Below are 13173 nucleotides of genomic sequence, written 5' to 3' on the forward strand. Positions count from 1 at the left end.
GAGAGAGAGAGAGACCAAAAGACCTGCGCTATTTTTGTCAAAAAAGCGATTTATGGAGCTGCTAATCGCTACTGGACACTGTGTTCAGCCCTTACAAAGACTATTTATTAGTTAGATCTATGAATGGCTTTCCCGCACACAATACAGTCTATGTACACCGCTAGCTCCCTATTACTGCGTGTTCACAAAATGGCCACTGGCTTATATAGCCCCTATGACTCTGTGCGGCCAAACCAATCACAGTAACACTACAACAAAGATGGCTGCAGCGTTACTGTGAGGGCAAGCAACATCAGAAGTGTTCATTGGCTGGAAAAAGGCGCCAGGAAGTCAGAAACGAAAATTAAAGTATCAGAGCGGATACAGTTTTATTCGCCGGCTAGCGAATACCTTGAATGCCCCATTATCCGTCGGATACCGAATAGTGGCGAATACATTTGCTCATCTCTAGAAGTTATCCCTATTTTCATGGACCTTCGGTAAAAAAAAATACCAATTGAAAGTAGTAGGGTTAAATGGGAATAATTTTTCCTCTTTTCTTTACTGATTGCTCTTTTTCCTATACTCATGCTTTTAGTGTTTATAGGATATTTGCATCGCTATGGGTTGGGTTCTTGCTCAGTAATTTATATGTACTCACACCTGACAATTATCTGTTAGACTCTAAACAATAAAATTCTCCCAATATCGCAACAATGTTTCCCCCCTTTGTTGGCTGGCTTGATGATCAGGTGTTGCTGACCCTTTAACCACTACGGTTGCTCAAATTCAGGGAGTCCTGACAATACATCTATTCCTTCATATTATTTTTAACAAAGTTTCCAAAATTATCTATGGCAGTAACCGTATGGAAGTTGGATTTCACACCCCTTACTTTATGTTAATAGAATGTAATAAGCTTTGTTTAGTACCTGTATACATTTTATGGCAATTTTATGGTTGGTAGAGTTGTACCTTAAATTGTTCAATTTTTTCAGCATAAGGGCTCTCTATGGAACTGATGATCTTCGCAACGCAGTACATGGCAGTTACTGTATAACTTCAGCTGAACGTGAAATTCGATTTATGTTTCCTGAAGGTAGCTATTATCTATATATATAATTGCCTTATTCTGTCTGTCTGTCTGTCTTGCTCCAAATGATGTCATTACAGTGACAACCGTCGCATTGGCCGGTCGGCTCGGCCACACGCCCCGCAAACATTGCCCGCTCGGCCACGCCCCCGCACACATTGCCCGTCGGCCACGCCCCTCCCCCGCACACATTGGGCACCTATACACCTCCCCCCAGGACTACTCCACATACTCTTCTCTCCACAGGACTACTCCTCCTATTATACTCCTCTCTCCCCAGGACTACTCCACCTATTATACTCCTCTCTCCCCAGGACTACGCCACCTATTATACTCCTCTCTCCCCAAGACTACTCCTCATATTATACTCCTGTCTCCCCAGGACTACTCCTCCTATTATACTCCTCTCTCCCCAAGACTACTCCTCCTATTATACTCCTGTCTCCCCAGGACTACTCCTCCTATTATACTCCTCTCTCCCGAGGACTACTCCTCCTATTATACTCCTCTCTCCCCAGGACTGGACTACTTCTCCTATTATACTCCTTTCTCCCCAGGACTACTCCTCCTATTATACTCCTGTCTCCACAGGACTACTCCTCCTATTATACTCCTCTCTCCCGAGGAGGACTACTCCTCCTATTATACTCCTCTCTCCCCAGGACTGGACTACTTCTCCTATTATACTCCTTTCTCCCCAGGACTACTCCTCCTATTATACTCCTCTCTCCCCAGGACTATTCCTCCTATTATACTCCTCTCTTCCCAGGACTACTCCACCTATTATACTCCTCTCTCCCCAGGACTACTCCTCCTATTATACTCCTCTCTCCCCAGGACTACTCCTCCTATTATACTCCTCCTATTATAGTCCTCCTAGCACAATTTGGGGTGCGCAGCATGGGGGGATGAAGCACGATGGGGGTGCACACCTTCCCCCAAAACACACACACACACACACTACTACACATGCACCGCACAACACACCACACACTGGGAACCACAAACACTGCCCTACACTGACACCCACACACACAGACAATGCCATGCACACACACAACACCCAACACATACAACACCACGCACACACAAACACCGTGGCATACACAGACAAATATACACACATACCGCGCAACACACATACTGCACAAAACATGCCTCACCCCAAAACACACACACGCACCCCACACACACACAAACCGCACAACACACAGCACCACGCACACACAATGCTGCAGACACACAGCGCTCCACAAATAACGCAACACACAACACAACACACAAACCACACCGCACTCACACACCCCCACAACCAGACAACACCTAGAACATTTAGGGTATGTGCGCACGTTGCTTTTTACCTGCTTTTTACCTGCTTTTTTGCTGCTTTTTCTTCTGCGCTGTTTAATGCCAAAATGGATGTGTTCTTCTATTCAAGCAAAGTCTATGGGAATTTGGGTTTCTTGTTCACACTATTGTTGTTCAAAATGCTGCCTTTTTGTGGCAGAACTTTGGTCAAAAACTCAGCTTTGCAGTGCAAAACCCAAATGGCAAAAACAATTGACATGTTGCTTCTTTGAAAAGCTGAGTTTTTGACCAAAGTTCTGCCACAAAAAGGCAGCATTTTGAACAACATAGTGTGAACAAGAAACCCAAATTCCCATAGACTTTGCTTGAATAGAAGAACACATCCATTTTGGCATTAAACAGCGCAGAAGAAAAAGCAGCAAAAAAGCAGGTAAAAAGCAGGTAAAAAGCAACGTGCGCACATACCCTTACAGCGCCCTACACAAACACTTGGCAACTACACAAAACAACATCTATATATAACAAAAATCATACATTAACTACACAATAAATTCTAGAATACCCGATGCGTTAGAATCGGGCCACCTTCTAGTAAATAATTGAAAAGTAATAATGCTTGAAGATTTGATGCAGATTAAATCTGATCTTTTTAGTTTTTTTATTTCGAACAAAATATTTAACAAAATATTTTCAAAATGAATTTATAAATTGTTATTATTTTGGAACTTATAGTATCTAGCATTCCAAATCACAGCTTCACATGATTGGTTACTCAACTTTCCTGGGATCCTGAATGGCAAATTTACTCAGCTTTTACATAATTACCATGTTTTTCAGACTATAGGATGCATCCTACTGTAAGTGTGACGCCCTGGACTAGTCAGGTCGGCCCAGGTAGTCCCCCACACACACACCCTCCCTAAAAAGGTGACAGCAGCCAAACTGCAAAACCCTTGCCACCTCTCTCCAGGTTTGATGTCCACACCAGGGGGGTGGAGCCAGGCGGTTGGCTCCGCCCACCGAGGAGTTCACAGGCCTGGAGGTGGGAAAAACAGAGCAGAGTAGATTAGCCTTGACAGTGGAAGGAAGTAGTCAAGTTCAAGGGCAGACCTGTGACCAGGCGTGCCATAGTCTACCAGGTGTCTGGGTTGGAGCCCAGTCACCTCCGGCAAGGAGGCAGACGGTGGTGGCCGCCTGCAGGAGCTGGAATTATAGCTGGTGGAACCGTAGGGACCGGGGTCGGGCGGTGGCCCGCCGGTACCGAACCGGGGAACCGATTGGAAACCGGAGCACCAGGAAGGGTACTCAGACCCAGTACGAAGCCCAGAACCAACAGGGCTGAGTCAAATCAACTGACTGAGGACTGGACTTAAGGACCTTTCCCACACAAGACCCGACTGAAGACAACAGCCCAACCATTAGGGTAAAGCCACCGCCAAGGCATAGAGACCCAAGGGGCCAGCGTCTGCATGCAAACAGGGCTGTCCTAACATCCAGCAAGCCGGAGAGCGGAGTACCGTTGCTTAGGCATAGGAGTCATAACGTTCACATTAAAGAGGTTCAGGAGAAAGGCAGAAACCACCAACCTGTTAAGGGGAAGCTGCAGTCGGCTGCGGGCACCGTCCATCATCCCGTTTGGTTTACCAGAGACTCCAGTGTGTTGTATCATAGTGAGTACACCAGTGCCTTCGGGCCGCGCACCACGCCGCACCGCACTGATACGCCAGCACCATCCGTTCCCCCGCCTCAGCGCCTCACTCGAGCCCCCGGGACCATCACTCCCCTACCTACGGAGGGGTCAACACCAAGCTGCGCAACACTGTCCCCGGGAGGCCTAGTCATTGGCAGCGGTGGTGTCCATCCATTCAACACAACCCTTGGGTGGCGTCACGAACTTAAATCCCCTACAAACCACCGCGGCCCTGGCCGTGGAACTCCCCACAAAAGTCCCTGCGTGTAGCGCCAATCCCCTTTCAGAGCGACGTGACCCCCCCCCGGGTCCGTGGAAAGCTCGAGCCACCCACCGACGAGCACGGATCTGAGCCCGCAGGGTGGTACACATCATGCACCCCAGGCTTTGACAGAAGAAAATAGGAAACATATGTCAGGCAGCGAGCACGTCGCACTGGGGAAAGTGAGCAGCCATTGACATTGATGGATATGTCAGGTGGGGGGTTGAGTGAGGAGGAGGAAAGATGATGAATTCTGTTTTGTTCATGTTCAGTTTTAGGAATCGAGCAGAGAAAAAGGATGAAATAGCAGACAGACATTGTGGGATTCTGCTTAGTAAGGATGTGATGTCAGGTCCAGAGAGGTAGATCTGCGTATCATCAGCGTAGAGATGATACTGAAATCCATGAGACTCTATGAGCTGTCCCAGGCCAAAGGTGTAGATGGAGAACAGCAGGGGTCCAAGAACTGAACCTTGGGGGACACCGACAGATAGGGAGCGAGATGAGGAAGTGGTGTGAGAGTGGGAGACACAGAAAGTTCGGTTGGTTAATTATGAGAAGATCCAAGATAGCGCCAAGTCTGTGATGCCCAGAGACAAGAGAATCTGTAGTAGAAGGGAATGGTCTACTGTGTCAAAGGCAGAGGACAGGTCCAGGAGAAGGAGGAGGACAGAGTAGTGTCACTTGGCTTTTGTGGTTAGTAGGTCATTAGTGACTTTGGTTAGGGCAGTTTCAGTGGAATGATGGGGTCGAAAACTGTTGCTGTAGAAACACACACAAACATTGTTTAAAGTGACTATGTATCCAGTTACTTTCCGGTCCCTTCCGGCCCAATTCAGTCTAATTCATTTTCTTCACACTTATAGATCCACACGCCGACTATGTGAGCCACATACTGTATATAGTGTTAGAAAGCACTCAGGTGGATCACAGAAGGGAGGGGCTGGTACTCATTCTGATTACTTAAATCAAAGCTAAGCCCAGCTGTGGGATAGCATAGGCACAGATAACAAGGAGGTCATAAAGAAAAGTGAGAATGGGGGGTTCATGGAGTGGTCAGTACATACATACCAGATGCAGATAAATCAGGATACATAGAAGGAAAGGCAACTCATGGGAAAGATGGGTAGTTGTCACATATACCAGATGCAGATAAATCAGGATACATAAAAGGAAAGGAAACTCATGGGAAAGATGGGTAGTTGTCACACATACCAGATGCAGAGAAATCAGGATACATAGAAGGAAAGACAACTCATGGGAAAGATGGGTAGTTGTCACATATACCAGATGCAGATAAATCAGGATACATAGAAGAAAAGGCAACTCATGGGAAAGATGGGTAGTTGTCACACATACCAGATGCAGAGAAATCAGGATACATAGAAGGAAAGGCAACTCATTTGAAAGATGGGTAGTTGTCAAAGATACCAGATGCAGAGAAATCAGAATACATAGAAGGAAAGGCAACTCATGGGAAGGATGGGTAGTTGTCAGACATACCTGTGAAAAGAGTAGACATGATGATTAGATGATGGAGCGTAGAGATGATGAATAAATAAGTGCATAATATGGAATACGGTCTAATTCATTTTCTGCACACTTATAGATCCACACTTAAGGATCTACACGCCGACAAAAATAATGAAATTTTTACTACTAAAATTTTGTTTTAGCCACAAATTTTACATTTCCACATGGGAAAATGAGTAACAATGGCACCAAAATGTATCTCACAATTTCTGCTGAGGATGGCAAAATCTTGCATGGGGCTGTACAATACTGCTTGGCCAATTGGCAAGATTTGTGCATGAGGAAAGGAGTGCTATTTGACCCTTGGAGCATATATTTTCTTAGAATAGTTTGTGGACTTCATATATAGAGCCCCTAAATGTCAGAAGAGAAAAATGCCCCCACCAAGTGTCCCCATTTTGGAAATGACATCCACCTGTTAATTTATTCACAGGTGTAGTGACTATTTTTTGTCCATGAGTGTTTTCCAGAAACAAACAGCAGTGGCTGTTGTGTGAAAATTGCAAATCGGCCTTTGCAGTGCCTGTACATCAAAGTGCCCATAGATTGTGTGTCGCACGCCAGTGCTATGGGATACTCTGTCCCGGGCCTGGTTTCGCTGGGAAGTGTCACGGGTGTAATGGCCAGTGCCCGGTTCCGTGACCCAGGAGGTCACTTTTAAAGGGGATATTTACATGGATTATAATAAAGTTTGTGTCGTGACGCCACTTGGGGGTTGCGGCTATTTGGATGGAGCCGCCGCTGCACAGTCTCTCACTGCTGGGGCTGATGTTAATGGCAGGCTGGATGTTGTGGCCTTCGGCAAGTAGGGCTGGGCCACAGGGGGTGAATGATGGTGGTTGTTATTTATGTTCATTAGTAATACTGATGCACAGAAAGAAGATAGATCACACAAGAGATTGCAGTGTAACTGGTTCTTTACTCACGATGGTGATGCTTGCAACCCGATGGAGGGTGATCCTCACCACTGGTCCCCTTAGTTACAATGCCGGTGTGGTGACCTGGTGGCTTACTTCCCCTGCACCCGTCTCTGGTTTGTGGGTCCCTGTGGCTTGGAGCATCTGGGGGTCCTCTCCTTGTTGTCTTTCGGTTCTGGTCGTATGGCAGGCAGGTTGAACCCTGTCGGGTCGGTCCTCAGTTTCCGGTCCCCTGGTTTTCCCATCACTGCTGTGCCCCAAATCCTAAGATCGGTGAGGTCCTGGATGGTCGCCTCACCGTGCAGATTTTATCAAGTCTGCCTGGAGCGTTTTCCTGACCTAGGGCTCTGCACCTCGTTGGTGCTATGGTTCCGAGAGTACTCCACCATACTCCTTCGGCAACCACACGCCTGAGCCTAACAGGTCACTTTTACACACTCCCGTCAGTATTGTCACGTCCGTCTCCTCTCACTTCCACTTACTGACTGTCTGACCCCTCCTCCCTGGTTGTCGTCTAGTGGACTGGATCAGTTCCACTCCTAGGTGGCCATCCATTGGGTTCAACCCTAGCCTGTCACCAGTTTTTGGGGAAGGAAAAACAGGGATTATATGTGTGTTTTGGTGTTACCGGCACTGGTCTTCTGGGTCCCTGGGGTAGGCCCTGCATCTTTGACAGGATGCAGTTCCCTGTACCTCCTGATAGCTTCAGGGGCACTACATTCCCCGTTGGTGAGTTCCAGCACGTCCTCGGGCTGCAAGGTGAACAAAGGTTAACACTTTAATATTTTTTTTTCCAAACATAAAAGCTTCCTTCCCATACAAGGGAGACACTTTTCTTAAATGTTTCTTTAAACCAAACATATATACATGAGGCACCTCTCTTGCCACCCATAACCTGGTGTCCCTGGGAGGTATGTCGCTGGTTGCTATGACTGGGTTGTGACGACATGGACTCTCATGGGTTAACGTTTCTTAAAATCCAGCCAGACAGCATGATAGATTGTCTATAGATGGGGGAGACGTCCCTCATTGTTTTTACAAGACTCTTGTTGACTCAATGTACTTGTGTTGGCCACTGAAAGCTAGACGTATTGTAGTTGTGTATTGATAATGTAATTACCTTAGTAGCCATTGTCTAGACGGTGACTCCCAGTTTACATGTACACCCCCAGGCTTTCTACCCATATCATTTAAATGAACATTGTCCATGCAGCTTGAAATTCCTCCAATGGGAGAAGCAATCTTGTCCAACCAATCGATGAGGACACAGTGTACCCAAGTGGAAGGTTGTGGCTATAAAAAGGACTTCTTTAAGCCACCAGGGGTTGTTGATGGTTGTTGGATTCAGTCTAAGCTCTTTGGAGCTGACTGGAGGATCAGGACATCTTATGGCTTCAATCTAGGGACTCCGGATCCGGTTGGAGACCATATCCACAGCCTAGGGATTTCGACTCCGGCTGCCAGGATTGTAACAGCAAACCAGGACTACCTAAGGAGGACACGCAGGTTGGCACAGTTCAGTCACCTGTTACAGACTTTGCAGACCTCAGACAGCTTGGAACCTGTGAGGCATGGACATTCTAATCCCTGGTGAGCCAGCGGAAGGGTGAGACTCTGTTGCCTGTTACATTTGTGTGTTTTGCTGGTTTTGTGTTATGTGCTGTTAATTGTTTGGGGATCCAATAAAGTCCAATTATTGTGGTTCCCTCACCCTGTGTTGTCTGAGTAGTGTTACGCCCACGGTTAGGGAGGCCGGCGTTCAGTTGGGATGAGCCCTGAGCCACGCTGTCTTTCTAAAGGCGGCGGGTTTTAGTGGACGAGAGCGCCCACTGAGCCCCGTGTCTCCACAATTGGTGGCAGCAGTGGGATACTACTCAGCCTGGTTTACCCAGGGGAGCTGCAGTGGACTGGTGTTTTCGGACACCGTCCAGGGCTCAACAACCAGGGAGGCACATAAGCATACCCAGCAGGCCATAGGGGAGGCATTCAGGTTTCGGACGCTGCCATGTCCAACCCCACCAGCTCAGCCATGGGACAAGGACAAGAGAGGAGTTACGACCACTGCAGTAAATGGATGCTACAGGATCTGTGCCAGAGGCGAAAGATTATCTACTGGAACGCTGAGACTCGGTCAGACTTGATCCAGAAATTAGTCCGTTGGGATGCCCAGAATGATGCAGAGGACTATGAGGATCCCGCCGATATTGACCCACAGGATTTAAACTATGTGCCACATCATGGATCCAGTGACAATCGGGAATCAACTTTGTCCAAAATGGCCCAAGCCACAGCGTTGTTGGAAGCATTGGGGCCTAGATCCTCAAGAGAAGAGAGGGCTTATGTTCTGGAATATGTTTATGGGATTCCAGCTGCCGTACTGCTAGCACCAGCCGGTCGAGAAGGATGGTCCCGCTACCCAGCAGAAGCTGCGCCAAAACAAAGGACTACAAACAGGGCCTGTGACTCGCCCAATCTATGGCGCTGTTATACATGTGGGCGCAATGGACATATAGATAAAGATTGTCTCCAAAACCGAGGCCGCATGCTTGGAGCCCATCTGCCACTCCAACCAGTCAACATATGCCGAGATGAACCAACGAGACCGGAGGAATGCTACTCCCAAGAAACACCAATAGCTGAGGAAGTGGTTTATCCAGTCCACACCCTACGGCAGGCCGGACACCGTACACCAGCCAACCTCCATCCCCACATCCAGACGGTCAAGGTCGGTGATATACAGGCTCAGGGACTTCGAGACATTGGATCTTCCATCACTCTGGTAAGCCCAGTTATTGTTTCCCCAGAAGACCCTTTACCAGATTCCCAATTATCCATCTCCCTGGCTAAGGGCCAGTGCTCAGACGTCCCTCTGGCATGTGTGCAGTTCGACCTAAAAACCGACCAGGGAGAGGTTGAGGTGGAGCTTGAGGACAGCCTCCCCACACCTGGTATTTTGGGGACCAACCAGGAAGTGATCGATGTGGGGATTGTCAACAGCCTCCCCATACCTGTCATTGTGGAGACTGACCAGAGCAAAGCTGATGTGGAGCTTATGGACACAGTCCCCACACCAGTTATTTCGGGAAAGGACCAGGGAGAGGTTGATGTGAGACTTGTGAACAGCCTCCCCACACCTGTCATTGTGGAGACTGACCAGAGCAAGGCTGATGTGGAGCTTATGGACACCGTCCCCACACCAGTTATTTCGGGAAAGGACCAGGGAGAAGTTGATGTGAGACTTGTGAACAGCCTCCCCACACCTGTCATTGTGGAGACTAATCAGAGCAAGGCTGACGTGGAGCTTATGGACACCGTCCCCACACCAGTTACTTTTGGGTCTGACCAGGAAGAGGTCCATATGGAGTTTGTGGACAGCCTCCCCACACCTGTTGTTTCAGGGACTAGCCAGGAGGAAGTTGAAGTGGGGTTCATAGATGGCCCCACCAAGCCTGTTGTTTTAGATACCACTCAAGGGGAAGGGAAGGTGGGGCTTGTGAATTACCTGCTCACACCAGTCAATTTGGAGAATGACCTAGGACAAGGACTATCCAGTCAGTTTGAAGCAGCCGTCACCCACCTCCAAGCCAAGCAGGACCCTGATGTGGATCTTTCTAACATCTTTTCCAGAGATGGTTTGCATTCCCGGTCTCCATCATCCACTTCTGAGCCAAGAACCGTGAGTAAGCCTAACCACACTGTGGCTATTGACTGGGGGAGGATTGATAGTGGCAGATTTGTGCAGGCCCAACTCATGGACCCCACCTTGGTGCTTGTCCACCATATGGCTGCTCAACTTGGGGGAGGTAATCAGGGGGAGGTGTATAGATGCGAGCCTCTGTTGCTGACCTCACCATTAAAAAGGACAATGCCATCAAGAGGAGAAGGATGATCGGAAGTCTATCATGTCTGGCTAATATTAAGAAGGGGGAGGAATGTGACGACATGGACTCTCATGGGTTAACGTTTCTTAAAATCCAGCCAGACAGCATGATAGATTGTCTATAGATGGGGGAGACATCCCTCATTGTTTTTACAAGACTCTTGTTGACTCAATGTACTTGTGTTGGCCACTGAAAGCTAGACGTATTGTAGTTGTGTATTGATAATGTAATTACCTTAGTAGCCATTGTCTAGACGGTGACTCCCAGTTTACATGTACACCCTCAGGCTTTCTACCCATATCATTTAAATGAACATTGTCCATGCAGCTTGAAATTCCTCCAATGGGAGAAGCAATCTTGTCCAACCAATCGATGAGGACACAGTGTACCAAAGTGGAAGGTTGTGGCTATAAAAAGGACTTCTTTAAGCCACCAGGGGTTGTTGATGGTTGTTGGATTCAGTCTAAGCTCTTTGGAGCTGACTGGAGGATCAGGACATCTTATGGCTTCAATCTAGGGACTCCGGATCCGGTTGGAGACCATATCCACAGCCTAGGGATTTCGACTCCGGCTGCCAGGATTGTAACAGCAAACCAGGACTACCTAAGGAGGACACGCAGGTTGGGACAGTTCAGTCACCTGTTACAGACTTTGCAGACCTCAGACAGCTTGGAACCTGTGAGGCATGGACATTCTAATCCCTGGTGAGCCAGCGGAAGGGTGAGACTCTGTTGCCTGTTACATTTGTGTGTTTTGCTGGTTTTGTGTTATGTGCTGTTAATTGTTTGGGGATCCAATAAAGTCTAATTATTGTGGTTCCCTCACCCTGTGTTGTCTGAGTAGTGTTACGCCCACGGTTAGGGAGGCCGGCGTTCAGTTGGGATGAGCCCTGAGCCACGCTGTCTTTCTAAAGGCGGCGGGTTTTAGTGGACGAGAGCGCCCACTGAGCCCCGTGTCTCCACATGGGTCTCGGCCGCCTCTGCCGCAGACCCTTCCTGCGACCTTTCCTCATCCCAAACCCTTGTTGCAAAAATAAGGGTCCTCTTCGAAAGACTTTGCTGCAGATTACAGGTCCTCTTCGAAAGACTTTGCTGCAGATTACAGGTCCTCTTCAAAAGACTTTGCTGCAGATTACTCTTTTAGTGTGCACAACTGGTGCAACTATTTATAATGGAAAGTTATTACTATTACCAGTCCAGTAGTTTGGGTCAATTTTTATCAAAATTATGCAAAACCAGGTTGAGGCAAAATCAACATTTTTCACACACTATATCAACATTTAAACTGGAACAGGGAACTACACTCCCTGACAGACGTTCTGTCGTTCATCCATGTTATGTAAATAAAAGCTTATAACCTGACTTTAAATTCATCCATTGATTTTATAAATTACTCTTTTGAAAGATGAAACCCTACCAAATTTGGTTTAGGTTATGAAAATAAAGTTGTTGCAAAGCTGAAATATTGATCATTTAATGAACACAGAAAGGTCAGATTTTGGCAACAGAAAAGTTTTGTTGCCTTGTCATATAATGCACCCAGTCCTAGTTTACATCCTCACCTGTGCTCACTAAATGATCGGTTAATTAGTGGGTGTGTATAAAAAGAAACCCAGCACCCCAGACCTTCAGTTCAACTGCAACTTGACCTCTGAGAACATGCCAAAAATCTATCCTGCGACCAAAGCCTTGATTATCAAGAGGCTTAAGACCAGATCCACTGCAGAGATGGCTGGCTCCTTTATTGTGTCTCAGCGTCAAGAACAAAGAATTAAAAAAAGATTTGAAGAGACTGAAGATGTTTTTGACAAACCCAGGTCCGGCAGACCACGCAAGACAACTGCTCAGGAGGAACGTTTGTTGGTTAGAAAAGCCAAAGCCAGCCTCTCTTCCACTGCAGCAGAGCTCTAACAGGCCTGGTCACCTCAAGTCCCTGTGTCAACTAAAACAGTTTGTAGGATTCTGTCTCAAAATGGCCGCCATGTTCGAATCAGTGCCCAGAAGCCAGCACTAAACAAAAGGCAATTAAAAAAACCATGTGACATTTGCCAAGTCCCACAGCCTGCTAAACATATGGACGCTGGACAAGTGGCGGAAGGTGGATTTCTATGATGAATCTTCAGTTGAATTACACCACAGCCGCTGCAAATACTGCAGGAGAACTACTGGAGCCTGGATAGATCCAAAATACACCCAGAAAACAGTTAAGTTTGGTGGCGGAAAGATCATGGTCTAGGGTTACATTCAGTATGGGGGGGTGCGAAATATTTGCAAGGTGGAAGGCAATATAAAAGAAAAGAAGGCAATATGTTACGTCCGGATGGTGGAAGCACTGGACCGTACACCGATTTCCCCTGAGGAGGCAGCCAGGCCGGTCACCCCGCCAGAGGGTCCTGATGCACGGCAGCCGAAGCACTATTGGTAGCCAGACAGTCCGTAAGTCCGTAGAGGAGCAGGAAAGGTGGATGTTGCTGAACCCACGGAGTTCTGGACGGTAGTCCGGGTGACGAG

The 13173-nt window shown here is 47.6% G+C and overlaps 1 protein-coding gene across 1 annotated transcript in view; it reads left to right on the top strand.

The window, feature by feature from the left end:
* NME5 (NME/NM23 family member 5) overlaps positions 1-13173 on the top strand; it is a 293847-nt gene that overhangs the window by 163850 nt on the left and 116824 nt on the right. Inside the window, exon 4 of the mRNA XM_075342329.1 lies at positions 978-1078. Coding sequence (XP_075198444.1) covers positions 978-1078 — 101 coding nt within the window. The remainder of the gene's footprint in view (positions 1-977; positions 1079-13173) is intronic.

Source organism: Anomaloglossus baeobatrachus, chromosome 4, assembly GCF_048569485.1.
Source record: "Anomaloglossus baeobatrachus isolate aAnoBae1 chromosome 4, aAnoBae1.hap1, whole genome shotgun sequence".
In the NCBI taxonomy this organism is placed as follows: Eukaryota; Metazoa; Chordata; class Amphibia; order Anura; family Aromobatidae; genus Anomaloglossus; species Anomaloglossus baeobatrachus.